At 44.6% G+C, this 26845-nt stretch overlaps 3 protein-coding genes across 5 annotated transcripts; 1 reads left to right on the forward strand and 2 right to left on the reverse strand.

Annotated features, from left to right (window-relative positions):
* Window positions 1-432: 432 nt before the first annotated feature.
* On the reverse strand, window positions 433-10647 carry hdac6 (histone deacetylase 6). The gene is made up of 29 exons (XM_035644280.2): window positions 10532-10647; window positions 9828-9910; window positions 9407-9529; window positions 9142-9227; window positions 8922-9006; window positions 8782-8822; window positions 8583-8679; window positions 8401-8498; window positions 8209-8313; window positions 7709-7777; window positions 7497-7623; window positions 7339-7404; window positions 7192-7251; window positions 6949-7038; window positions 6417-6523; window positions 5399-5466; window positions 5167-5314; window positions 4958-5086; window positions 4603-4771; window positions 4151-4356; window positions 3842-4034; window positions 3582-3731; window positions 3176-3353; window positions 2932-3068; window positions 2610-2834; window positions 2330-2461; window positions 2098-2244; window positions 1695-1823; window positions 433-1612 (listed from the first exon to the last, which is right to left on the reverse strand). The coding sequence occupies exons 2-29, from the start codon at window positions 9897-9899 to the stop codon at window positions 1544-1546; spliced, it is 3306 nt and encodes a 1101-aa protein (XP_035500173.2). The 5' UTR covers window positions 9900-9910; window positions 10532-10647; the 3' UTR covers window positions 433-1543.
* A 392-nt stretch (window positions 10648-11039) lies between these two features.
* LOC118316749 (CXXC-type zinc finger protein 1) lies at window positions 11040-20547 on the reverse strand. 2 transcript variants are annotated; one of them, XM_035644896.2, is made up of 14 exons: window positions 20401-20547; window positions 17241-17419; window positions 17020-17120; window positions 16760-16908; window positions 16408-16563; window positions 15962-16147; window positions 15778-15879; window positions 15487-15704; window positions 15171-15378; window positions 14891-15001; window positions 14564-14613; window positions 14375-14471; window positions 12893-13045; window positions 11040-12804 (listed from the first exon to the last, which is right to left on the reverse strand). In XM_035644896.2, exons 2-14 carry the CDS (start codon window positions 17303-17305, stop codon window positions 12658-12660), a joined length of 1743 nt encoding a protein of 580 aa, XP_035500789.1. In that variant the 5' UTR covers window positions 17306-17419; window positions 20401-20547; the 3' UTR covers window positions 11040-12657. The 2 variants fall into 2 exon arrangements, with proteins under 2 accessions (XP_035500789.1, XP_035500787.1); XM_035644894.2 differs by lacking the exon at window positions 20401-20547 and adding an exon at window positions 18178-18388.
* mbd4 (methyl-CpG binding domain protein 4) lies at window positions 18805-26767 on the forward strand. 2 transcript variants are annotated; one of them, XM_035644893.2, is made up of 11 exons: window positions 18805-18959; window positions 19603-19733; window positions 20421-20558; window positions 20641-20862; window positions 23720-23951; window positions 24140-24858; window positions 25500-25565; window positions 25684-25818; window positions 25920-26069; window positions 26223-26326; window positions 26432-26767. In XM_035644893.2, exons 2-11 carry the CDS (start codon window positions 19607-19609, stop codon window positions 26504-26506), a joined length of 1968 nt encoding a protein of 655 aa, XP_035500786.2. In that variant the 5' UTR covers window positions 18805-18959; window positions 19603-19606; the 3' UTR covers window positions 26507-26767. The 2 variants fall into 2 exon arrangements, with proteins under 2 accessions (XP_035500786.2, XP_047186818.1); XM_047330862.1 differs by having other exon boundaries at window positions 18807-18959; window positions 19606-19733.
* Window positions 26768-26845: the final 78 nt, after the last annotated feature.

A 26845-nucleotide genomic window follows, 5' to 3' on the forward strand; every position in this document is an offset into this window, starting at 1 on the left:
AACAACAGACGACGACGGTGCAGAACACGAGGATGTGATGCCGCAGATCTGCCCCCGCTCCTTCGCAACAGGAGGGAATCACCGCAGAATGCGGCCGTTAAAGGGACACTTCGCCATACTCCTAATTATTATGCTGTCTGATGACGTCACGGTTGTCATTACAGACGGACATTTCACACGTTTATCAGGCATTGAGGTTCTGATATATGTTCAGTTTATAAATAAAAAAATATATAAACACCATCCAGATAAATTGTTTGGAAATGTAGTGTACAGGGCTAAGCATCTGATTTTGTTTTCAATCCATCCAGTGTTTACAGACCAGATGACAGTACTGTTACCAGTTATTAACCCTGAGTGTTTTCCCACGGAAACATCAGAGGGTCTTTGATTCTCCTCTGGAGCCTTTCAGCTAGAAACGTGACGACATGATGCAGGACATAAACACGTTTAATGAGTGAGAACAGAAAAAGAAAAAAGAGTAGGCTATTGCACATCACTAGGGCTCTCATCACTAACCTCACACTGCCGTCGACACCCGACAGTGGGGAAACCAAACGCACTTTAAACACAGACTGATTTCATCTCGACTGGCGTCGCCAGACTAATACTCAAATGCATATTTGGCATGTAAAATTAAATGAGCTCACAGAATTCGTCTCGATCCCAGGCAAGCTTTCATCCTGATTCACACACAGGCGGAGAAATCAAACGCACCTGGAGTGATGAATGTTTTTAAACTGTCAGACCATCAGGAACAGAATCTGGTTTCTGAGTTTAGTCTGTCAACACATGACATTCTCTGCAGATTAACCTTCTTCATTCTATTCATTTACCTACATTTGATGTCATTTTTCTATTTTCTGACACAAATCAGCCCTTTTATTTCTTTTTGACAAAATGTTTTAACCACTTCAAACACACTGAAGCTTAAGTATAAAAAATGTCAGGTTTTGAGTATTGTTATAAAAAGATTACAGCAACGTTGGTGTGGACAAGTGTGTGAATGTTTCATTTCCTGTTTGACCTCAACTTATTTATTGTTGTGATCATGTGTGTTGAAACATTTACAACAAAGATAAAATTTTATTTAAAACTTCTGTGACTGTGCTGTCATTTGTGGGACTGGCCTCTCGGTGACATCATCACCACAGTCCAGACGTCCTTCGCAGAAAAACGTCTTCTGTTCATGATTAAACTTTTCAAATTTTATCCAATCAACATTCTAAATAAAATATCCAGAATCTGCTGGTGGTTGGTCATGTTTCCAGGGAAGTGAACTGACAGCCTACTGATGAATATGATGAAGATCAGCACCAATCAGCAGTTAAAAAATATAACACTTAAAAATAACTTATTTTCTTTCTTTTGTTTTGTGAGTATTTTGGCAGCTGTGGGACGCCGTAGTGTTACTGAAACTACGTCTCCCACAAAGCACCATTGCTGCTGGTATCCATGGCAACGCACTCAAATGTCCAAACAGGCTGCTGAAGGAAGAGACGGACAAAGAGAAGAACGAATACTGTTGTCATTTCCTCTCCTCTCAGCTCCATGGAGGGATCTCCTCTCCAAACTTGGCACAGTGAGCCGCGTTTTTAGCTTCGTACAGAATCTGATGAGAGAGATGATGAAACATGATAAAACACTGAACGAATGAATGTGTGGGTGACTGACTGTATCTGATTGGCTATTACCTGGTTGTGGATATAGGCCTCACACAGGTAACACCACACCGAGAGATCAGAGAAGCTCAGGACCAGAGGATGTTCACACACAGCAGCATGATCCAGCATGTGTGAGTTCACATAACGACCACACAACACCTGCACGCACACACGCGCACGCGCACACACACACACACACACACACACACACACACACACACACACACACACACACACACACACACACACACACACACACACACACACACACACACACACACACACACACACACACACACACACACACACACACACACACACACACACGGAGAGAGAGAAGCAGGAGAATCAGTAGAGCAACATTCTGGATCACAGAGTGTAACTGACCCAGACTTCAAGAGGCCCATCATGTGATGTGATGAACAGGTGAGACCTGGTAGCAGGTGAGACAGATCCAGTTCTCAGCATCAGAGCCGCAGTCCTGACACGGCAGGAAGACATCTATACCTGAGGGGGGGAGTTGCTTAACTGCATCCAGGTGAGGACACCAGGACAGAGGGTCCACCACGTACATAGTGGACTGTGGACAGAAAGAGACAGAGACAGTTAAAGACACAGACAGACCTCCCTATCATAGAACTCATCATCTTTAAGTGTTTCCTGACCCCGTCTGACTGTCCTCCACATGTCAGCACCGCCGACCAACCACACGCCCCCTCTGCCTCAAGCTCCACCACCGCTCCACCAGCAGCCTCATCTCCAACGGCAACCGACTCTGAAGCTGCCAGAGCTTCCGTCTGTGAACCAGTAACAGATAAATCAGAGACAAGACACCAGTTAGTATCTCCTGCACTTATCTGCTCTCAACAGGTAAGTACCTGCAACCCTTGTTAAGAGCTGAGAATAAAGATTAAACATTTCACAGATGAAAACTGGACCAATCACCTGAGCTTGAGGCAGTTTGTTGTCCGCTGATTGGCTATGCTCACATATGGCTACACTCGACTCCGCCTTCACTTCACCTTCACCAGAAGTGACCTCCTGGCTGGGGCGGACCTTTGACCTGGCCCCACCCACTGGAGTGGACGTTACAGGAGTGTGACCGGCTGATATTTGACTGATGTCCAAACCGGCTAATCCCTGAGTGAGCTGGTCCAGACTGTGATCCGTCTGATTGGACGAAAACAACAGGTGGGGACACAGTTACAGCATGGTTGTTGTATTTTTTGACTGACTTCCTGTTTTATTTTACTGTCTGAACGGTCACCGTCGTGGCCTCTAGTCCTGGGGAGGGCAGCGGGGGTTTGCCCGTGCTGCTCCGCTCTGACTTCCTGCCTTTTCCTTTAGAACTACGTCTCCCACGATGCTCCAGTGAAGGCAGGGATACCCGCACAGACTCTGTGACTAAAAGACAAGAGAAGTACGTTATTAAACAAAAAAACCTAAAGAACCAACATAAAAATCCAAAATACATTTAACTGAACAAATAAATGAACATTTCCTGTACTGACTATGTATCCTCAGGGACCTCCAGTAGGGGGCGTGGTGCTGGATGACCTCGTTGATCGCTGCCACGGCGCTATGATGAGGAGGGGGGAGTGGGATTACCAGGGATGGAGGAGGGTCTCCTAGCAACACGCTGGTGCACATCGCCATGGATTCAGAAATGGACGACAAGTTGTAACCTCCCTGAAGAGACAGAGACATTCATGAGGAGTCCATGGGTCAGAACGCAGGCTTATTTTAGGATTAACTCTGGGTTAACTCAGGTTTCACACGTTTAACTCAAGATTAATTTAGGTTTAACACACGTTTAAGGATTAATCTAGGATTAACTCAGGTCAGACTTTTAATAAGATAAAAGTTAGATTTAAGTGTTAACATTGACTCTTCACTAGACGACAAATGGTTTCATACCTCCAGTATGAGTAGGACCCGCCCCCCAGCCAGTGACATTAGCTGGTGTGTGAGGTGGGCATATCCCTCAGGGGTCACATTATATCCACCAAGCGGATCCCCCCGGGCTGCATCGAACCCGGCTGACACCAGGACCAGACCGGGGTTAAACTGCAGAGAGAGAATCGACCAATCAGAGACCTTCATCAGTTCTGATCGTTGTGTGGTTGTGTGTGTGTGTGTGTGTGTGTGTGTGTTTGTGTGTGTGTGTGTGTTGTTACCTCGGTAGCGATTGGCATTACAACATGGTGAAAAGCGGCAAGGTAGTCAGAGTCGCCCATCCGTCCTCCACTCCACGCCACATTGACATTAAACCCTGCCCCTTTGGCCACCCCCACCTGGTTGGGGGCGGCATCCTCTGATGATGGGAAGAAAATCCCGTTGTCATAGCGATGGAGGGAGATGTACAGGACGCTGGAGACCAAGACAGAGAGTCCATCATCACTTCCACCTTCCTTCTCCGCATTCTACTCGTCCATCTTCACATTCACCTTCCTTCTCCGCCTTCTACTCCTCCCCCTCCTCCTCACCTGTCGTCGTCCTCAAACATGTGCTGTGTCCCGTTGCCATGGTGAACGTCCCAGTCCAGGATGAGAACTCTCAGAGGTGCATGATTGGAGATTTTCTGGGCGTGGCGAGCGGCGAGCGCTGCCGTGTTGAAGAAGCAGAAGCCGCAGGGGGAGTCTCTTTCTGCGTGATGTCCAGGAGGTCGGACTATTGCCACGCCGTTACTCACCTGCAGAGGAAACAGTTGTTCACTAACGTTGATGGTTTCTGTCTATCACATTTACACGTGATGCCTCAGACAGCGTCCTGCACTTGTCCAAGTCCAGGACTACATGGACCACAGTTACACCAGAAATCAAACCAGAGGCCAGACCACAGACGATGCCTGGCTTCGATCTGGTTAACTTTAGTTACATCCGAATGTGAAGCTGTGTCTGTGACTATGTGTGCATGTGTGTGCGTTTGTGAGAGAGACCTGTCCTGTCAGGATCCTCTCCACAGCATTGAAGCAGCCTCCAACGGCCAGCTGAGCAGACATGAAGCTCTGGTTGTTGATGAAGATCGAGTTAAACTCTTCTCCCAGTTTGTGCAGATCTCTGGCCTTCATAACTGCAGAGGCTTTAATCTGCTTGATGTGCTGGACACTGAGGACAAAACACACGCGTGCTTTAAATTTGAATTTGTCACAGATAGTGTTATGTTTGTAGTCAGTGTAAGAGAACTGAGGAGGTTAAAGGTCACAAACGATACGAAACTGATGTCAGCTCCGTCAGTCTCTGGTGAGTCTTCACCTGAACGTACGCTGACACACAGGTTAAGTAACTGAGTACCTGTGACACAGGGTCAGCTCTTCCTCTGTTGCCAGGCGTGCTGCTATCCGCTGGCAGCGAGCAACCAATCCGAGCTGCTGATGTTTGGAGAAGATCTTGGAGATTCTCTGTGGTTGCTCCGGGTGATGTCTGTGTGGCATGTTACACAGTTTAACGTTTCATCAAAACCTCAATTTCACGCTCACACGACAAGCCCACAGGTGACACACCTGTCCCACATGTTCAGGTGCTCCATCATCCTCTCATCATAAACCAGGCCCGTTGCAGTGGCAACAGAGGGGGCAGAGCTTAGCTGTTCCATGCTCTGCTCGTAGCTCGTTGCTCTGATGACGCTACCTGTAGCCAAAGGGCCGCCTTCTGCACAGGAAACAGGAAGAGAGAAATTCAAACAAAATCACATCTAAGAAAGCTTGTGGGGAAAAGTACATTTTAAAATCTTACCCAGCACCTGCAGACGGGCCCAGTGTGGATATTGAGCACAGACTGTCTGAGAGATCGACTGCAGGGCGCTGACAAAGAGAGAGAGAAAGAGAATGTAGGATGGAAGGTCATATGACATACAGGGGGGATCGGCGACAAATTACCAGCTGTAGTATGAAAACTGTAACAGGGTCACTGCGGACCATCATGTGAAAGGAGCATTGTGGGAAACAGACTGACAATGGTCTGACATGAGGCTCAGGCTGCGGTCGATCAATTAAGTCGATTACGTAAATTTGTTGATTCGCATTGACGCGTCGCACTGTTTACGTTCATGGCAACTCCCGTCCTCAGGAATGCAGAAAATTTAACTTCATCACAAGGTGTGTGGGTAGTGTGTGTGTGGCAGAGCGAGAGAGGGAGAGGGAGCGGCGGAGGGAGTGACTGTGAGCATGGTGAGGTCTGGAGAAAGGGAGTTGGCTGCCGCAGTGAATTTGCAGTGAAGGAATGCTGCCGCATCTCAAGACAAAGGAGAAGTTTCTGCATGTTATTTACCGCCACTGTCAGGGGAAGACAGGGAGGCAGTGCCTCCTCAGAAAAAGTTATATGTGATGACAATAAAACAGCATTCAGTTTGAGATTCTGTGTGTATTAACTGTGTTGTCTCGACTCTGTTGTCGTGGCTGAAGTTACTGTGTGAGATCAAATCAGCCAATGGCATGAATCTATCATGATCAAAGGGCTTTGCCTCTCTTGCTGAAAAGAATAACCAATCAAAATAAAATTCCCTGCTGTTGTTGGGTAGAAATCTATCTCTAACAGTAAAAAAAAAGTTGAAGGGAGGCTAGTGGAGTTTGACTTTTTCGACCAATCACAGAGCCGTTGATAGCTACACTCTGCTAGAAACTGGAAAGAAAGGGGAAAGAAGAGTTATTGTTTAAACATTTCCTTGACCTCATGACAATTTCCATTGGGGTTAAGGAAAAGTGGGTAGGAAAAGGCGATAGGACGGCCTTTCCAAAGGCACCTCAGGTTTTACCTGTCACACGGAGCAGTGGGCGGAGTCAGAGGAGGACAGGCTCCTCCCAGCAGAGCTCTGACACAGGACGCAGCACCCTCTGCTGTCGACTGCAGGTCATAACCTCCCTACACACAGAAAGCGAGGGACAGACACGTTCACAGTTCAGTGACAGGTGGGTGATAATGTGATCATCATATGACGGACAAACATCAGATTTACTAACTGTGACTCAATGAACAAAGCTAATGACATTGAAGGTTCCTGCGGAGCATCATCACCATCACCATCACCATCATAACGTTAGAGCCAGAGCCGTCGTCTCAATAGACGCGACCGTGACATTAAATTGTTACTAGACTAAAATAGACGAACGTGAACGTCTGGTCGCATGGTCATCCTCTAAAAGCAGCAGGTGAAACATGTTTAAAGACCTGAGGTCAGGGGTCAGAGTGTCTGACTGTGATCATGATTAAATATATGATGATAATATCATGAACAACCAGCAGAAGAAACCATGAGTGTGAGTGTGTGGTTCGCGTCATGATTTTACCTCGAGAACAAGAACGAGTCGACCTTCAGCCAAACTCATCAGCATGTGAGTCAGAACATGGAAACACAGAGGACTGACACACATCTCCCCCTGAACACACACACACACACACACACACACACACACACACAGACACACACACACACACACACACACACACACACACACACACACACGGTTAGATAGGTGTGAACACAGTAATATAAAATGATTTCTGATCTCAGATGTGTGTGATGGTTTTACCTTTGGGTCTCCGAATGCAGCATCGAATCCAGCAGAGACCAGAACCAGCTCAGGCTGAAACTGAACACACACACACACACACACGTCATGTTCCCTTTATATATATTTATTAGCCATCATTTTTTTTTATTTTTGTGTGTATGTTACCTCATAGGCCACAGGCAGCAGTAGTTGTTGAAATGCTGTGATGTAATCAGCATCTTTCATCCCGACCTGAACAAAACAACAGGAAGAAAAAATGAAAAGAACACTTGTTCTGAGGACACTCAGACAAGGGCACGCAGATAGTCAGGGACATGACTCACCTTGTTCCAGGACAGGTTCATGGTTCGTCCTTCAGCTCGTCCACTGCCCACAAACCCCCCGTCAGACTCAGGCAGGTGAGGCCAGAAAGATCCCTGCTCGTACCTGTGGACGCTGAAGTACAGGACACTGGAGGGGGGGGGGGGACATAAAGCAACAATAAAGGTACAATAAAGGTTGTAAAAGTTGTAGCATAAAAAGAACAACAGATTACCTGGGGTCTTCCTGGAACAGGTACTGGATCCCCTGACCATGGTGGACATCCCAGTCCACTATCAACACTCTGACACGCGCGCGCAGACACACACACACACACACACACACACACACACACACACACACACACACACACACACACAGACACACTCACATCAATAATCAGTGTGAGAAAAATAAAAACCATAACACCTTCTGTGCATTAAACAGAGATAATCAACCAATTAATCAATGATCAATCAGTCACTACATTACACACTGACATTAAGGCCGGGTATATACTTACTTATAACTATGCGTTGGACTGTGAGTGGACGAGGCTTGTACAGGTGATGTGTGAATTTATTTATCTGTTTTACTGCTACATCGGTTTGTTCTACTTTCGTTTTTTTTTATTCTCTTTGGTTTTACTTCATTTAAATTTCTGACGTGATTGGTTAAGATGTATCATTGACTCCACAAAAATAAACCCATGCACACTCACACACAAACACATACCTGCTGACCGAGTGTGTTGTCTGAGCGTATCGAGCAGCAATCGCCACGTTGTTGAACACACAGAAGCCGTTTGCCTGGTTTGCCTGAGCGTGATGACCTGGAGGTCTAAGGCAGACAGCTGTGTTACTGATGTTGTGGTCAGGTGACTAAAAATGAGCACCTGAACGCAGAACAAGAAGCTGCTGCTGTTACCTGATGACAGCGAATCCATTTCTGAGTTCAGAGGTCATCACCCGATCAACCAGCTGGAGGACTGAACCCACCGCCAACACACACACCTGAAAAGACTCCTACACACACACACACACACAGTTTCTACAGAGATCACACATACTGTTTGTTTAACTACTGTATGTGTTTGTGTGTGTTCTTACAGGATGGAGGTAAACAGAGTCATAACTCTCAGACAGAGTGTGTAGTTCACTCTCTGACATTGTCTGAGTGGATTTCATCATATCCACATAATGTTTCCTACAAACACAGAGGAGTCCGTAAGAGGACATAAGAGAACAGTCAGAGGAAAGTAGAGTCAGTATGAGGACATGTTTTGTGTTTATGTTTTTGTGGACTCACTTGTGAGCGAGAAGCAGCTCATCCTCTGTAGCTTCTCTGGGCTGAAACACATCAAAAACAACGGAGGGTGTTAGATTGAGAGACAGACAGACAGACAGACAGAGAGAGACACAGACAGAAAGACAGACAGAAAGACTAACCTCCACTCTGATGCAGTGAGACAGCAGCTCTTGTGTCTCCAGCTCTTTCATGATGGACCTCACTCTGTCCGGACTCTCTACATGACTGAGGACAAAATTAACAACAGCGAAAACAACAGTCAGCTGATCATTATCACGGTGAAACAATGTAACAGGGTCCCATGTTATAGTTCATACATTATATATACATAAAAAGGTGTGTATGGCAGGGCACAGTTACCTGGGCTCCTGCAGATTCCGATGACGATTGAAGATCTCAGAATAAACAAGACCGGTTCCACTGACCGATGAGCTGCTGGACAGGTCCTACACATGCAAACACGCACACGGGCGCACACACACACAGTTAGATGTGAACACAGTAATAATTTGTCAGGGGTAATCTCTGTGAGAAAAGGAAGTGAAGAGTTTGACAATCTGAGAGAGAGACAGATAAATCGAGAGACAGACAGACAGAGAGAGAGAGAGACGGGCTCTTTGTTTACCAGTTTCTGTAGTCTGTCCTTCAGCTCCTCCTCTGTCCCATCTCTGCTTCTCTCCATCCTTCCTCTCCTCTTCACTTCCTTCAGACAGCTGCCTCCTGTCCTCTCCTGTTTTCCTTCATTGCTCTGAAATCACACACACATGAACATTCAAACATGACAAGCAGCAGTGAGGCGACGACAGTGTGACGGTCTTTCCAAACGGAGACGGACAGGTGTACGGATCAAACTCCAACTCAGGTGGATTATTGACAGCTGCACAAGTAATTATTATCAGAGATCTCACTGGTTCTTCTCACTTAGAGGTTAATCTGTCACCACAGCTGACAAAACATTAAATGTTCTGTCAGTCAGTGTGTGTGTGTGTGTGTGTGTGTGTGTGTGTGTGTGTGTGTGTGTGTGTGTGTATGTGTGTGTGTATTACCTGAGGGGACAGACGAGGAGATCTTCTGACTGACTTGAGTCCAGAACCTGGAGGATCTGGTCCAGACTGCATCTCTGATCCACCTGAAACAAAAACACACAACAAACCATTGAAAAATACACATTAACAGACAGACACACACACCCACACACACACACACAGCGATACACTACAGCTCACAGAGGGACATACTCAGTGTTACTGAGTCAAAGGTTTCAATTCACAGTCAGATCGTTGCTGTTATTGATCAATAACATATCATCGATTTAGAAATGATTCAAAAGTTCTGAGAGTATCAGTGTTGCACATTAACTCACACTGAGGACAGACACAAAGAGACTGTCCCTCTGCTTAAACGGGACGTGTGCAGGTTCACTTCTATCAGCCCTTGCAGCTTTGTATATCCACAGACGACTGTCCTCAGCAGGGGAAACACCTGTGACACTAATCTATAAATTTTAAACCCTCTGTCTCCACCAGCTCATTTAACTGTGGACTCGTTGTTTTCCTCAGTGTGAGACTTGACTGACCAGGACCGTGTCAGTGTCGTCAAAACGCTCTGTGGTGTCGTCACAGGGAGGTGCAGCTGAGCTAACGTGTTAGCATTGGTGCTAACTGACAGCAGCGTGTAACAGGAGCTTGGTCTGTGTCTGTGTGTCTCTCTCAGCTGTGAACTGTCTGAACTGGAGACAAGACTCACTCACCTGCTCTCACTGTCTGTCTGTCTGTCTGTCTGTCTCACTGTCTGTCTCGGTTCCTGATACCGAGCACCGTCAACAAAGCAGAGCAGTGCTGCGGTCGCACACATTGTATGTCAGCGGGCGCCACCTACTGACGTCACCGTGCCGAGGGACCATGGATCATTATTTTATTTAGACCATGTATTTATGCAAGCTAGGTACATATTTATATATTTTTAATCATACATTTTTAAACATAGGTAGTATAATTTGATACTTTCTCTTATCTTATTTATACTTATCATCATAACCTATTGTAATAATCGTATTACATAACATTCTCTACCTCTTTTTTTCTAGTTATTGGTATTTGTTTTTATATGTTTTATGTGTGATTTAATCCAGTAAAAAACAGAATGAGTGAACATGTGTTTTGAGTTGGACATGTTAACGATAATAATATATATTAAAAAAATTATGACAGAAAAAATAATTTTAACCATCTGCTCAGTGAAAATCCATGAACACAAAAAAGAACAAAACTTCAGTTTTAATGTTCAGTCGGGTCGAACAGGATAACAAGAACAAACAGTACAAAGTATAAAAACACAGATATAAAATGATGCGAGAAAAGAACATTTGAATAAAAAAAACAATACAAACAGAACATGTTAAAATTTTTAGCTGCATGTAGTATTTCTCCACAGGACGATCCACAGCCAAACACAAACTTGGGCTGGTTGACCACTGCTCTGAGTGCTTATCAGGGAATAGTGGGTACTGTAGTATTAGTGCAGATGTGCCTGGATCTGAACTCAGTGTTAATACTGTTAGTTATTTATCAGAGGAGCTGATGTTCTGATCCATATGTTGACTGTAAACAATGTGTGATGTCTCCGTCACTTGAATGAGACACTGAATCACGTCACGACTGTCACCAGAGAAAAACACAACCTCATTGCAACAACTTCTGTCTCTCAGTCACAAAAACAAACATTTGCACGACTCATAGCAATTTCATAATCATGAAATCAATATGTCGTAATCTCAGAACGATAAGAACTGAACATTTAATAACTCCTATTCAGAAATATAACAAGAAATAACAGCTATTTTCAAGATTAATTTCTTTAAAGGTCTCACATCTTTTTTAATCTTAATGATGAAATTTATCTGGTTGATCTGATCTGATCTTATTTTGTACTGGAAATCTGATGTAATTACATCACAGATGTGAATGAGGTCATAATTATAAGACATGCTGTCCATAGAGCGCAACAGTGACTGCCTACTTTTAGAACGGCTACGGTTTCGGAAGTGAATTTCCAATTAATTTACTCCATTCACATGTCATAAATTCCTTATATAAAGAGTTTTAAGCCTGGAACCAAGCCAATAAAAATAGGAAATTAATAGTTACCATAAAACATTTTATGTGGAGCAAAAAATACAATTTGGCAAAGGTACACAAGACTGTACATTAATTATTTGAACAGCTAAGGAACTACTCATCCTATAAACTTTCCAACTACTTCCAACCGACAGTTTAGCTTCTTCTTGAATTTAACCTTCATCATCATCACCACTATAGTGTTTATATTGTTGATAATAGTCTTGTAATGTATTTCAGCTTCTGAGGTATAATGGAATGACAATCTGGACGCCCGAGCTTTGAGTTCCAAGGTATAATGGAACGCAGAATCACAAGTCAACAATAAGTTTGCGGGTGCGGTAACAGCGAGCTCCACCAATCAGAGATGTCGGTGTTACACTTTAGGACTGTGGGTATACATTGGACATTATGTCTAATAATCAAAATGTTAATGGAGAATATGAATGGGATTTTCACTTCCGGAACCTCACTGTTGCGCTATTTTATTTTTGGTGAATTGCATGTGACTCTGATTCCCATGATGCATTTTGTTGGTTTGAAATCTCACAATAAAAAATTCACACAAACATTTATAACAGACAAGACTAAAAACATCCCCCCGTGGAAGACAGGGGACATGTATCTACACCTCCTGTCAGTCTACTCTTGTCTCCACCAATTTCCACCTGTCTCCACCCGACTATATCGAACTGTCTCAACCCGTGTACCTGTCTCCACCTGTCTACCTGTCTGTCTCCACCCATCTCTCTCCACCTGTCTACCTGTCTTTGGCAGAGCGAAGGTCGGTGGTGATTGGGTCGTGTTGGATGGTCTGGTGCAGCATCAGAGCCAATAAACCGGCTCGATTGGTCATGGCCGTCCTCAGGTTCCTCTCCTGCTCAAACAGCTCGTCCAGTTTGTACCACTGACAAAGAGGGGATGACATCATGAGGTCAGTCATCACTGTGCCACCAGCGTTAGCGATTTTAATAAAGTTTAATTTTTTTGCGTACCACTCTGACCCGCTCCAGGTCGACCTCGGCTCTGCGGAGTTTCTCCCAGCAATAATGTTTGTTACACTTCCTCTTGGAAACGCGACAGAACTCTCCGGTCGGCTCAAAGACGTCTTTCACCAGAGGACAACCACAAACTTCGTCTGCTGGGATCTGATGTGCCAAGAAACAGACTCTTATTCTTTGTTCATCTGTGATTACACTCCTATACTTTAATGTACTTCTTCTTATCAATATTGTTATTATATCATTATATATATCAATAAAGCTCTCTGAATTTGAATCTGACCGACAAAGACACTCTCGAGTCCAGTTGAAGGACCACACAGGTGGTTTGAACTGTTTTAAGTCGTCAGTCACTTGACTCCTCTCATCCTCCAAACATCTCAGCCTCACAGACTGTAATTAAAGATGGACAAAATGACGGCTCCACAAAAGTGAAGCCAAATCATCTGGGTCACCCCCTGGTGGCTGACTGCAGTAAATGTGGGACATAGACCAAACTAAAAAAAATCTAAATACACGTTAAATAAAAGTTTCCATAGATAGTCATTTTAGGTAGTTCTTATCACACTGAAGTATGTTAAGTGTAGACGCATCTTTATACAATCTATGGTCATTCCACTTCAACCTTTCACACACAATCTGGCAGGAATCACTGGCCCTTAGGTTCCAGGCTCTGGATACTGCTCTGTGTTCTTAGTGGATAAAACTATTTTGGATGAGAAGTTTCAGTTTACTGTATATCTTTCTGTTATTTGTCTGGTTTTAATGAAAGAGAGGCTTCACTTTGTTTTCCTGACAAACGTCAGTGCTAACGTCAGCTCAGCTTATAGCACCCTGATTGAAAGAAACATGGACTCAGTGGAGGAAACTGTGTGCTTTCATTTCATTTTGTGCAGGTTCATTTTTTTTTAAAAATGAAATAACATGAAAAGAGAGAGGTGGTGTAACATGTCCAGGATGTGAAGTTAATGGGCTCAAACTTAATAAAAACCACAGGAGCTTTTTGAAAAAGCAGAGAAATTAAACAAACTGAATAGAGCCCGACCAATATGGATGTTTTATGGGCCAAAGTCAATGATATATATCAGAAAAAATATTGTCAGTGATTCCTAAGATGATGTTGTAATATATATAACCCTTATGACAAAAAATGTAATGCAGGGTTGATATTTAACAGTTTAGCCATGAACTTTATTATAAATACCTATTAATGAAAAAGGAAATAATGACCAAATATATAGAACTTGAATTAAGAAAGTAAAAAATACTCTTTTAATGTAAAATGTAAACATAAATGCACATCTTTTCTGCATTGTTTATTTTGTAAAATAAAAGTTTTCATATCAGCAAACATAAACGTAGATACCAGTATATCTGTGCAAGGCTCATACCGAATCAAATTTAATCCGATAAGTCGGTCTGGCTCTGACACTAAAACATCTTCTTTGTGCTGAGACGTGTTGGTGTGACACAAACCTTTGGATCTCTGGAATGTTCAGGGCATAAAACCTGCAGCCGCTTACAGTACGTCTTACTCTGAGGGTTGTACACATCACAGAACAACCGGGTGGCTCTGAGAGACGGACAGATACATTAGAGACAGACAGGGTTTACTTTAGCATCATAAAATTTGTCAAACGAGAGACAGACAGACGGGTGACTTACCCCTCTATACGTGTTGGGTACATGGAACCAAACGATGTCTGACTCTCATACTGTGAGACAGACAGACAGAAAGAGAGAGAGAGTCAGTTACAGGTGGTAACAGCAACACAACACTTTTCTGCTGGATGTCATATGAACTGAAGTTGTTCCATCTACTGCAACACCTCCTGGTCATAGACTGTATATAAAGACGATCAATGACTGTATATAAAGATAAAAGAAAAGAAAAGAAGAAATGTTGTTGGACTCCCAAACACCTGGGACAAGGGTCCTTCAGGTTTCCTGCTGTTAAAAGACAACTGGTGAACACAAAGCATGGACACTGACCTTAGCATAGCATCTCTCCATGTGTCTCAGCGCCACCTTGGGGTTGATGGGGTGACTGCAGGACACACAGAAGATCTGCAGGTCGGTGTCATCGCCATCCCCTTCAGTCGCCTGCAGAGTGAGAGAGAGAGAGAGAGAGAGAGAGAGAGAGAGAGAGAGTTCAGACAGAGACAGAGAGAGGTCAGACACAAACCAGCAGATGAATCTAAAAACTAAACTCTAAACAAACTAAACTGTGACAGTGTCTGTCGGTGTATCTGTGTCTCTCAGAGTCTCGTACCTCCTCGTGCTGTTGGACCTGCTGCAGTTTGGCGTTGGCAATGATGCCTTCAAGTTCATGAAAACGTTTCTCCATCAGTGTGAGGCGGAGCCTTGCCGCCTGCTGCTCCCTCCTGATTCGCTCCAGCTGTCTACGCCCCATCTCCTCCGCAATGCATGGACTCTGTTGCCACTGCTGGATCCTCTGAGGCAGGATCTCATAGATGCGACTTAGACAAGAGACACAGGGACAAAGACATGGAGATGGACATCAGTCTGTTTCCAGGGTCCAGGAGACGACTTTGTCTTCCTGATCGTTCAGGTGCCTCTTCACTCACTTGGTAGCAAGCTTCATGCCGCAGTCCTCGGAGCAGTATTTGGAGTTGGTCCTCGCTGGTTCGACGCATCCAGGACCCAGACACTGCCGTACAGCCCCGCCCACATCTTTGACCCCACCCTCTCCAGCTCGTTCGCTGTGCCGCACGCGCTCCTTGTGACGTTGCTTCGCTTTGTGACGCCGAGGCTTCACCTCCTCTTTAGGAGCAGACACAGACTTCTACAAGAGGGGACAGGAGTGTTAGTGACATTCTCAGTGACATCATCTGTCCTCTACTCAACACCGTCCTCACCTTCTTCTCCGGCTTCTTTTCCTGTCTCTTCACGTGTTTCACCTTCACCGCCTTCTTCCTCAGAGAGTCCGACTGAGCGTCCTCTTCCTCGCTGTGCCACACCTGCAACAAGGAGAAGCGTCACACCACAGGAAGTGGCGGCTCTGTCAGGCGATTGGTCAGAAATTCTCACTCACACACTGACCAGGTCTCTGTATCCAGCAGCTTTGTACTGCTCGTAAAGCTCCAGCTCACTCTCGCTGAACACCCCCTCCTCATCATCCTCCTCCTCATCTTCCTCCTCTGTCAGATTCCCCGGCCCTCTCCTTGGTAGGCCCCGCAACCTGCTGCCGCTCCGACTCATCTCCTCGTCTCTGACCCGAAGCATCTTCTGCTCAAAGACGAGAACATGTCGTCATCATCACCAATTATAACCATAGACTGTAAATAAAGATGAACATCATAACAGCTTCCAAAAGTGAAGCCAAATACTCTGGATCGCCCCCTGTTGGCTGGCTGCAGTATAGGTCATAAACCAGTACACATTAAATAAATGTTTCTAAATGTTTATGTCATATTAGGTAGTTATTATCACACTGATGTATGTTCAAGTGTTCATGTTTCTGATAAGTTTGGTATATGACCACTCACTCGGGCTCGGACCTCACACTGCCTGAGTCGACACTTCTGTCGGATTTTGTTTGGACCTCCAAACTTCTTCATGTCTTTGCAGAAGTCGCACTGAGCGCAGTCCTCCGTCCTCAGGCAGGCATCACACTCTCCACACATCCTGGCTGAACGCTTGATCTGGAACAGGAAGGTGAAACACATTGCGTTAACTTCTGACGAGAACCAGAGGGGACTCGTCATTCTGTAAAACCTCCTCAAACGTCTTGTGAAGTGTCATCGTGTGGCTGGTGAAGAGGTCAAAGCAGTTAAAGTGTCAGTTGATTTGGCTCTGACCTGTGAGCCCCGCCCCCTTCCAGTCCAGTTGCTCGGTTACCTGTGAGCTCCGCCTCCTGTCACTCCTGAGCTGGGGGGTGGGGCTTCCGTCTTCTTCAGGTATGTCATCTCTTTCCGGCCCTGCATCTTTCTCCTCATTCTCCTTGGTCTTCTTTGGACGGTATTTAATCTCCAGAGACGAGTCTCTGTCTGCAGACAGAACGCACAGCTAATACACAGCTAACGACTAACAAACAGCTAATGGCTAACAGACAGCTCACACAAACAGAGGCATTATAAGAGCAGACAGAGGGCACTGACCTCTGCAGGACGGACAGTACCACACTCTGATGGCTTTGGCTGCTTTCTCTGAAACTCCAACACACTTTCCATGAAACCACTCAGTACAGCTGTCACAGCCTCTGAGACAGACAGGTACAGGTACAGACAGACAGACAGGCACAGAGAGACATACAGGTCAGTGTTGAGCATACATGTCCGTTTATCTGTTGTTCACAGAATTTTGAAGAAACTTTACTTACATCATGAAACAGTTGATGTCTGGTTTCCTGCAAATACAGTAAACAGGAGCATTGGGGGTTTCCATGGTAACTCCTCCTCCTCCCTCTTCTCCCTCATCTTCACCTCCTCCTCCTCCTCCTCCCTCCTCCTCCTCCTCTTCCTCAGCCGGGACTTGTTCTCCTTCTGCCACCACCTCAGACTGACACACGATAAATAAAACAAGACAAAACCTGTCAGATAAATCAGACCGTGAAAAGATCAGGTGGGACCATGTGAGACCAGACCAGGTGAGACCAGACCATGTCAGACAAGACCAGGTAAGACCAGGTGAGACCAGACCATGTCAGACCACTTCAGACAAAACCATGTGAGACCAGACCAGATGAAAGCAGGTGAGATTATACCTGGTCAGACCTCATCTAAATCAGAAACCACTGGTTCTTAGACTGGTCTGACCTGGAGGAGAATAAATTACGAAATTTAAAACTTTTTACTTTAAAGGGCAATTTCACGTTTTTGCCCCTCCACATTGACCATCCAGATTATAGATTAAAACCACTGTGAACTGAACACGATCAAGAGGTGGACTTCAGATTCTCTTCACAGACAACCACCTGGACCACATCAGACCAGAGGGGAGGTCTTGATCAGACTCATCAGAGGAGGACATGAGACATCAAGAGAACCAAGAGACTCCAGGGACTGAAGTGTGTTTTTAATCTCCATCTTCACCAAAGACCAGGTTCTAGATCACGGACCAGGACTCCACATGGGTCAAAACAATACCAGGGCTATTTCACCAGACCACATAAATCCAGGTCCTGACCGGGTCCGGACCCACACGGAGACTCTGATTGATGGATCCTTTTCTCTCATTTTTTTCTGCACCCCGCATTACTGAACAGCAGCTCTGTTACTCTCGTGCATCACCGTGAACCTGAGACGTCACACACTCACCATGATGACGCTGTTTGGGGTTCAGAAGAACAATCAGTCCTCCACCTCAGTCCGCCTGTCTCCCTCCATCTCTTCATTCACTGCTCTTTCTTATTTTACTAAAGTCACCGCGGACCTCTTTGTTTTCTTCTCCTTCTCCTCCGCCTCCTCCGCCTCCTCCTTCTCCTCCTCCTCCTCCTCCTCCCCCTTCTCCCCTCCGCCTCCTCTTCTTCTTCTGTGCGGGAAAACAAAGAGGCGGCAGCCGATCGGAGGCGCTGCTGCAGTGACACCTGCAGGCCTAACCGACACAGCTGCAATACTCTCTGTTTGTCGCCAGGCGGCAGCCCTGTAACACAGAACCACCTTCACATGTCGGTGTGTGTGTGTGTGTGTGTGTGTGTGCGTGCGTGCGTGCGTGCGTGTGTGTGTGCGTGCGTGTGTGTGTGTGTGTGCGTGCGTGCGTGTGTGTGTGCGTGCGTGTGTGTGTGTGTATGTGCGTGTGTCGACATGTGTAATAATCCAGTCATGAAAAATAGTCCAATCAAATGCATTGAACTTCACTATGTGTGTGTGTGTGTGTGTGTGTGTGTGTGTGTGTGTGCGTGCGTGTGCGCGTGCGCGTGCGCGTGTGTTTGTGTGTGTGTGTGTGTCTTTAAAGGATGTGGAGGAGGAGGAAGCGGTCATGCTCCGGACAAAACGGCAAACGGTGTTGACTGAGAAAAGAGACGAAGAAAGTTTCATGAAAAATAATTCTGCAGGAGAAGAAGAAAACGAAAAAGAAGAAGAAGAAGAAGAAGGAGGAGGTTGGAGGCTTTTCTATCTGTTTAAAGATTCATCTTTTAATCTGAAAAGTTTGGATATGTTTCTTGTTAATGAGCCTCGCTTTGTTTTCTAATCATCAGTTTGATAATAGTAACAGTAATTAATGAGACAATTATTTTAACTTTATTTAGGGTCTTTTATTTTCCAGTTCATGTTTTTATTTCCATTCTCTGTTTTTTCCTGTATTATTATGATTATTATTATTGTTACTATAATTATGTCAGCTGTAAAACACAACTGCATGTTATTATTATTATTATTTATTTATTTGATCATTAATTGTTGTTATCAGTAGTGGAGGAAGTACTCAGACCTTTTACTGAACTAAGTATCAGAAGTAATAGAATGACGCAGAATAATGTTTTTTATTATTATTATTATTATTATTAATGATTATGATAATAATAATAATAAAAAACATGTGGCAGCAGGTGGAGCTGATTTAATTAGTTTATTTGCTGCTGAGTAGATTAATCAATTTAGTGATTGATTTGTAACAATTCTGACTCCAGTACACAGGACAACTTCATGTAAAGACTCAAGTCAAGTAGAAGTACTGCAGTAAATGAAGTTAGTAACTTTCCACCCTGTGATTTATTGATTGTTATGATCACGTTACATCAGCAGGATGGAAGTGAAGTCACACTGCAACGGTTTTGACACCACTGAGGGTGCAGCCAATAAGAAAATAAACCAATCACAATGCATCTCCAGTCAGCCGACAGCCAGTGTGAAGCTCCAACATCACGACACAGGTGAGACTGAGAGAGAAGCTGAACCACCCGATCATGTTGTCATGATAACATCAGAGGATCCATGTGAATGTTTCTGATGCCGTCACGCATCGTTGAACTCTGACCTCACACATCCTGATCCACATCCTCCCGGGGCAAGAGGATGCCGACATTAGCGGATTTCCTGATTCAGTCGCACACTGTGTTTTTTAACCGGCAGACATAATTTCTTATGATAATGTTGAACAAAACTTTTGAACTAAGAACTTACAGTAATTCGTTTTTATTGTTTTTTCACCAAAACACCAAGGCAAATTCCGTGTGTGAAAACCTCCTCGGCAATAAACATGATTCTGATTCTGAACTGTTTTTATAGCTTTCTTGCTGAAAACTAAAACTATAGTGTTCATGTGTAAATAAATAACTTACTGCCAGAAGACCAAACACAATGCGTCCTCCTAGGAGAGAAATAACCAGAGCTGACATTTGAACTTCCCAGAATAAAAACACAAGCCTCCAGCCAATCTGTCCTCACAGAGGTGGTTCAAAATTTCTGACCAGCATGCATTGCGTCTGTGATGGCTTTTTGTTAGTGACCTACACCCTGGGAGTCGTACTTGACTCTTGTTGACGTGTTAGAGCAGCAGAGTGTAAACTGTAAACTGTGCATGAAGAGGTGTAAACTCACCTGTCATCCTTTTCCTGCAGAGGAGGCTCCGCCCCCTCTCACTGATAGGTCAGAAAACGGTGACCTCAGTGATCGCTCTTTGACAGGCAGCTCCTCCACTCATGACATCTCTCGGCTGCTTCCCTCCCAGCCTGCCTCTGCTCTCTGGAAACAGAAAGGTAACAGCTGATGAACACCTGTAATAACCCTCATGCACCTGTTTCGCCATGTCATCTGTGATGTCATCTCTCTGTCTCTCAGGTACGGACAAGTCTACAGTGTCCCCAGGTCCTGTCTGTACTCCTCCTCATCCTCCTCCACCTCCTCCTCCTCCTCAATCAACCACCTGTAACAGATATAGCTGCAGCCTTCAACATCATCATCATCATCATCAGAGCACCAATCAGAAGCATCTCCCCTCCACTAAAAGCCACAGCTCCCTCAGGATGGATGCTGCCCACCTCAAGGAGGTTGCTGGAGATGGTGAGTCAGTCAACTTCAGTCTGTGGAGATATGGTCATGTATGGGGTCCATTTTTTTGGACCCCATAGACGACAATTGTATGCGTTCTTTCTTGGTCAATGTCACATCCTTCCACACAGTTTCATGGAAATCTGTTCACATGTAGACTCCATGGCAGACAAACAGTTACAGACGCACAGTCAGTCACAGATAGTCAAAGATGATCCCGTCCACTGTTTATCTCAGTTGGACACACAGACGGACGACCCCTCCCTGCGCCTGTTACCATGGCTTCTATCTCTAATGCCTTCAGAGCAGAGGACGAGAGCAGTGCTGTGTCCGTCACTCAGTCAGTCTCATCCTGGCAACCTGCTGTCCTTCAAAAAACTAAATGTTTACATCTTTATTTGATTTAAAACGTCAAAAGTATTCAGGAGTCAAATCTGACCCCAGGTCTGTCTGTTCTGTCTATGTCTCTACAGACCGATGTATTCACTGTCTTCTGTCCTCTCTGTCTCTGTACAGACTGTTGCATTCACTGTCTCCTGGTCTCTCTGTCCTCTCTGTCCTCTCGGTTTTTCTACAGACTGTTGTGTTCATTGTGTCCTGGCCTGTCTGTTCTGCGAGCTGCTATCCATGTGTTCGGCTGTGGGGGAGTGTCTGGCATGTGGAGTGGGCGGGGCTGGGTGTTGTGACGCTGGCGTTGGCTGCTGCTGCTGCCTGGAGGTGGCAGGAGAGGCAGCCTGTACCGAGGAGGCGTGTGGGGCTGTGTTGGATTGTGGGATACTGGAGGACTGCTGCGGCTCGTCCGACGGCTTGGAGATCTGTCTGGAGTGCTGCTCCATCTGCTTCCCCTCATAGGGCAGCCAATCAGGGACCGACTACTTCAAGATTTTTGTCACAGAGAATAGAGACTTTTTGGATCCAGAACACTTGAGTCAGTTGTTTTTCCAGGCCAGAATCCTCAGACCAGGATCAGGGGAAACCAGATCCATGACCCTAAAGAGAAGACTCAGGAGGACATAATGACATCACAGTTGACGTCCATCTCAACATCTGACACCTGATGACCACTTAACTGTGGTTGTGATGGTAACGTGTGTCTGTACCCCGTCCGTCCTGAATGAGATTTCTCCGTATGGACATGCCAGTCACTGTGAAGGATGACACATATCTCAGGTCATAAAACTTGTGTAGTTGGGTACTCTTAGGAAATCTGACCTATAAATATGAAATGAAACCTGTCTGTGAAACACAAGATTCTTCGTAATAGTATCAATTTGAATGTGATTAAAAATGTTGCTTTAAAAACGTTCTGGGGGGCTATTACTTTGAAATTACATTTGAGAGAAGATCGTGATATTGTCCAAGTGACACTGTGAGGTGGTCAACAATCAATCTGAAGTTTCCCTATTAATATCAATATGAAAGAAAATAGCAAATTCATGGCATTTAGTTCATTATTTATCATTCAATATTAATTAATTTTGTTTCATTTCTGTATATTTCAGTGTTTATTTATCAACGCTAGCCTGACTGAATCTGAACGTTGCTTTTATTGTGAAATCCGTTCTTACGCGCTGTTACCGTAATACCTAGTATAGTGGAGGCTGGCTTGACTACGGCGCAGACCTGCAATCCTGTGTTGCCAGTTATGAAAGAGAAGAAGTAGTTCAATCAGAGCCCATCAAAGCACGTTAACAACAGTTCATGTTCGCTATATACCACTTGATGCTAGACAACTATCACTTACTTAGTTATAAACGAATGAAAACAAAAACGTGACGACTCTCAGGCAAGCTCTGCATAAGGAGCTCTTTGGTTTCTAAGGGAGTTTATGGACATTCATTTCAGATGAGCTTGTATCTTAGGAAAGTGTAAGTCTCTCTGAATCTGAATCGTATGTGGAAACCATCTTGTTGGCTCAGAGACGTAGTAGCCACGATTATCACCATTTAAACCACATAACCGATTAAAGACAATTGAGCAAACTTGGCGCGGAAAACCAACAGATCTGGCAACACAAGTCGGATCTGCTCGCTACTTCCTGCTAACCGCTGTGTTCGTCATGATCAGACTTCTTCTACTCCGATGTTGACATCGGAACAAAACAGAGAAGACAGATGACAACCATCAGTTTCAACATCTGTCCAACATCTGTCCAGTATCTGTAAGACAGGAGGCTGAGCAGTATCCGTGTATGTCAGGTACACCTTTGAATCGGTCTCTCTTGTTAGGAGTTGTGTGCTGCCAGCTAATCTTACGTCTGTTATGTTACGGTGGTGATCAGAGCCGTTGAGAGAGAGTCGCCACAACGGAAGTCCAAAATGATGGAAGTCACGTGACTCACGTAGATTTCATATAGTTCCCGGAAGTTCTTGGCGCGCAATTAGAATCCATTATTCAAAGCGACAGAAACGCGATTTTTGGTAATTAGTAGTCAATAAATGTATCGATTTACAATATAGCAGACCGACATGCATCTGTAGTTAGTCAATATGTTGTTTTAAATCATAAATGAGTCATAAATAATCACAAATCATAATCAACTAACAGGCTTTAATGTGCATGTTGATTTGATTCAGATATGCTGATAACATACAATCTGATTATTTAAAAGTCTTACCCTTCATCAGTGCAACACAGACGGTCTATTTATCCATTCTGCTGCTACTCTAATGTGCTGTTGCTCACTTCCGGGACCTATTGAGAGGCTCTATGATCCGCCATTGCTGTGGGGAAAAAATGGTCTATTGGAGTGAACAGAGTTGTCGCTACTCTGTCTCTCAACGGCTCTGGTGATTACAGTTGCCTACTTTATGTGAAACCGCACAATGTACACATGCCATGTTTGTGTTGTTGTGGTACATAATTCTAGGATGTCACTCTCATCACTCCTTCAGTCGGGTCAGAAACAACAGCACACCTCTCAACATGTATCCCGCTGGCTGTGGCATCCAGCTGGAGGCCAGTCGAGACGTCCATAACCCGAGTCACAATGACGGAGATGATTCGTGCCACATCTCCAAGATGCCCCCAGGCTGGATCCGAGAGGTGAGGCAGAGGAGAGCAGGCAAGACAGCAGGCAAACTGGATGTCTACATTACAAGGTGACAAAATAAATTCAATATTTGGTGTCAGCATTGCATTTAAAACCAATTCATCTCATTACACTTGTACCAAGCTTTTAGGGACAACTCAGCACAGTTTTTTCTGTGGATATACAGTAGTTTGAAAAGTGTCTAAAACTTCCGCACAGTGCTGATCAGTGTCTAATGGATCTTTCTTTTGGTTTAAGTCCCCAAGGGCAGAAGTTCCGGTCAAGGGCATCGCTGGACGCTTTCCTCCAAAAAAATGGAGACGGCAACTTGGACATGAACCTCTTTGAATTCACTGCATCCAAGGATAATGTCATCACAATACCACAAATACTCCCCACCCAGAGGAAACTGGGGAGAAGAAAAAAACAGAAGGAGACAACTCAAGATGCAACAGATATTCTGGATCCACCTCCAAATAAATCTAAAAGGAGTAATGAAGAGGAAAATGTCAAGAGTTCCAATGACACTAACTATACTAATACTAACATTTTACCAGAAGTGTGTAGAGACAAAACTGACGAGACAGTGGAGGTCTGCGTACAAGCTGTACCTTCAGCAGTAGTAGATGTTCTGCAGAGGAGCCCTCAGAGAGCCATCGGCCTGAGAGAAAAGCTGCTCCGACTAGCTTCGCCTAGCAAACAGAAAAACACTTCTTGTGCTCAGGAGGACGAACGGGCAGACTCGGAGCCTTCTGTCCCAACTCTGAATGTCGAACCTCCCACTGAGAGCGAGGAGGAGGAGGAGGGTGAAGATGGACGAGGAGGAGGTGGAGGTGAGATACAGATTCACAGCGAAGGCGTTGACAAGCCTAATTCTGAACTGGAGACTGATGCTGATGGTCATCAGGATGTGGAAGAGGAGGTGTTGTCACCTGACATCACTGTCAGCTGTACGCCAGTGAGAGATTCCCAGAACAGTAAGTACGATCTAACAACGGCCTCACAGCTTGTAAAAGCAGCAGTGGAATTTTGAGTTTATCTTTTACTTTCATTGTGATTTCAGCATCTTATCCAGTTCAGTGTACTCAGTTCTGTTTTACATTTAAACCATAGAATGTATATATTAATGGACGTAGTCACTGGGCCCGGAAAGTGAAGCCAGTGAAGTGCCTAGAACCGTATTATCTTGAATGACCAGCAGAGGGCGACTCCACATGGTAACTATTCACTTGATTTATGACATAAGTTTACATTTTACTGAGGAGTTCATGGTCTCAATCTCTTGTTTCAAGTCTTCTCAGTCCTCTCTGCCCGCCCCACTCCACTCTCCTCTAAACACTGGTACTTCTGGTTTCAAAAAAACAAAGATGGCGCTGGCCAAGATGCTAAAATCACCTAGTAGGATTTGAAACAAATAGATTTTTTTAGCCTATCACTTGTCCTCTGTTTGTAAGGTGTTGTTGAACATTCATATTTTATATGGATTGGAGATCACTTTTCTGTTCACTTTAATTTGCAATTCTGTTCTATTGGAGTCAAGTTTTTGAATGTATTCACCATTTCTGACGTACTCACTTTTTGTATGTTTGCTGTACATAATTGTTTTCTGTCTGCCTAGACTCCAAGAGCTCGACAGACAAGCGAAAAACAAGCCCTTACTTCAGCGGGAAACTCTTAAAAGATGGTAACATTTGACTCAATCGTTCGATATGAGAGGCAAACGGGAAGCTTGTGACATTCACGTCGACATTTATGAAATGAAATCGCGCGTGACTTGAGACATGCACACTGTCCGTCCTCAGGTCTCAGCCCTCCCAGGAGAAAGGCCTTCAAGAAGTGGACACCCCCTCGTTCTCCATTCAACCTTGTACAGGAAACCCTTTTCCACCATCCCTGGAAGCTCCTGGTTGCCACCATCTTTCTGAACAAGACCACTGGTACGGTCGAACATACTGTACGCACATTTCATCGTTCTGGATGGCAGACCAGACTGTACTTACGCCTGGCATCACTCTTGTTTTTTTTCTTAATTCTCCAGGCAAAATGGCCATTCCGGTGCTGTGGCAGTTCTTTGAGCGTTACCCATCTGCAGAAGTGACCCGGGAGGCCGACTGGAAGTCCATGTCTGAACTTATGAAGCCACTTGGCCTCTATGAGCTCAGAGCCAAAACACTCGTCCGCTTCTCAGGTAATAATAATAATAATAATAAATTTCATTTAGGAACGTCATTGTCCACTTCTGTTTACATGTTTGAGCACAGTAATGACAGTAATGTTGTCAATTACTGTCAATTAGTCATGATACATATGAAGCAATATCTCTCTATTTTCTGCCCTGTAGATGAATATCTAACTAAACAGTGGCGTTACCCCATCGAGCTGCATGGTATTGGGAAGTACGGCAACGACTCCTTTAGGATCTTCTGTGTGGGAGAGTGGAAACAGGTGAGTAATCTGTAAACAAGTCTACTTTCAGTGGATTAGATTAATGTTCATTACTGAATACTGTGGTGTATATTAATATGCTTTTCGTTGGTTTTTTATGTCAAGGTGACACCTGAAGATCACATGTTAAACAAATATCACGCTTGGCTGTGGGAGAACCATGAAGCTCTCGGAATGTGAAACACCAAGTTTTGAGGAACTGCAGGAAGGAAGATTTAAGATACAAGAACATCACATTAACACTGCTGTAATCTGGCTGGAGGTATCTTGATGAACTGTGCTCATAGCATTATGATACACACGCTTATGTTCAGGTTTATGTTAAACATGAATCGCCTTGAAATCATGCAGTGATGCTCCGGAGATGTCATTGTTTTCTTTTGTTTGAAAAGTTTTACTCTGTGTGTAATAAATTGTTTTTAAGTGGTTTGAAAGTTGAAATGATTCATGAGCGCATTATTCAATCATTGTTCTGTCTCACCTACACATATATGAGGTCCAGAGACAGTGGTGAGACGT

This window comes from Scophthalmus maximus, chromosome 3 (genome assembly GCF_022379125.1).
Source record: "Scophthalmus maximus strain ysfricsl-2021 chromosome 3, ASM2237912v1, whole genome shotgun sequence".
Classification (NCBI taxonomy): domain Eukaryota; kingdom Metazoa; phylum Chordata; class Actinopteri; order Pleuronectiformes; family Scophthalmidae; genus Scophthalmus; species Scophthalmus maximus.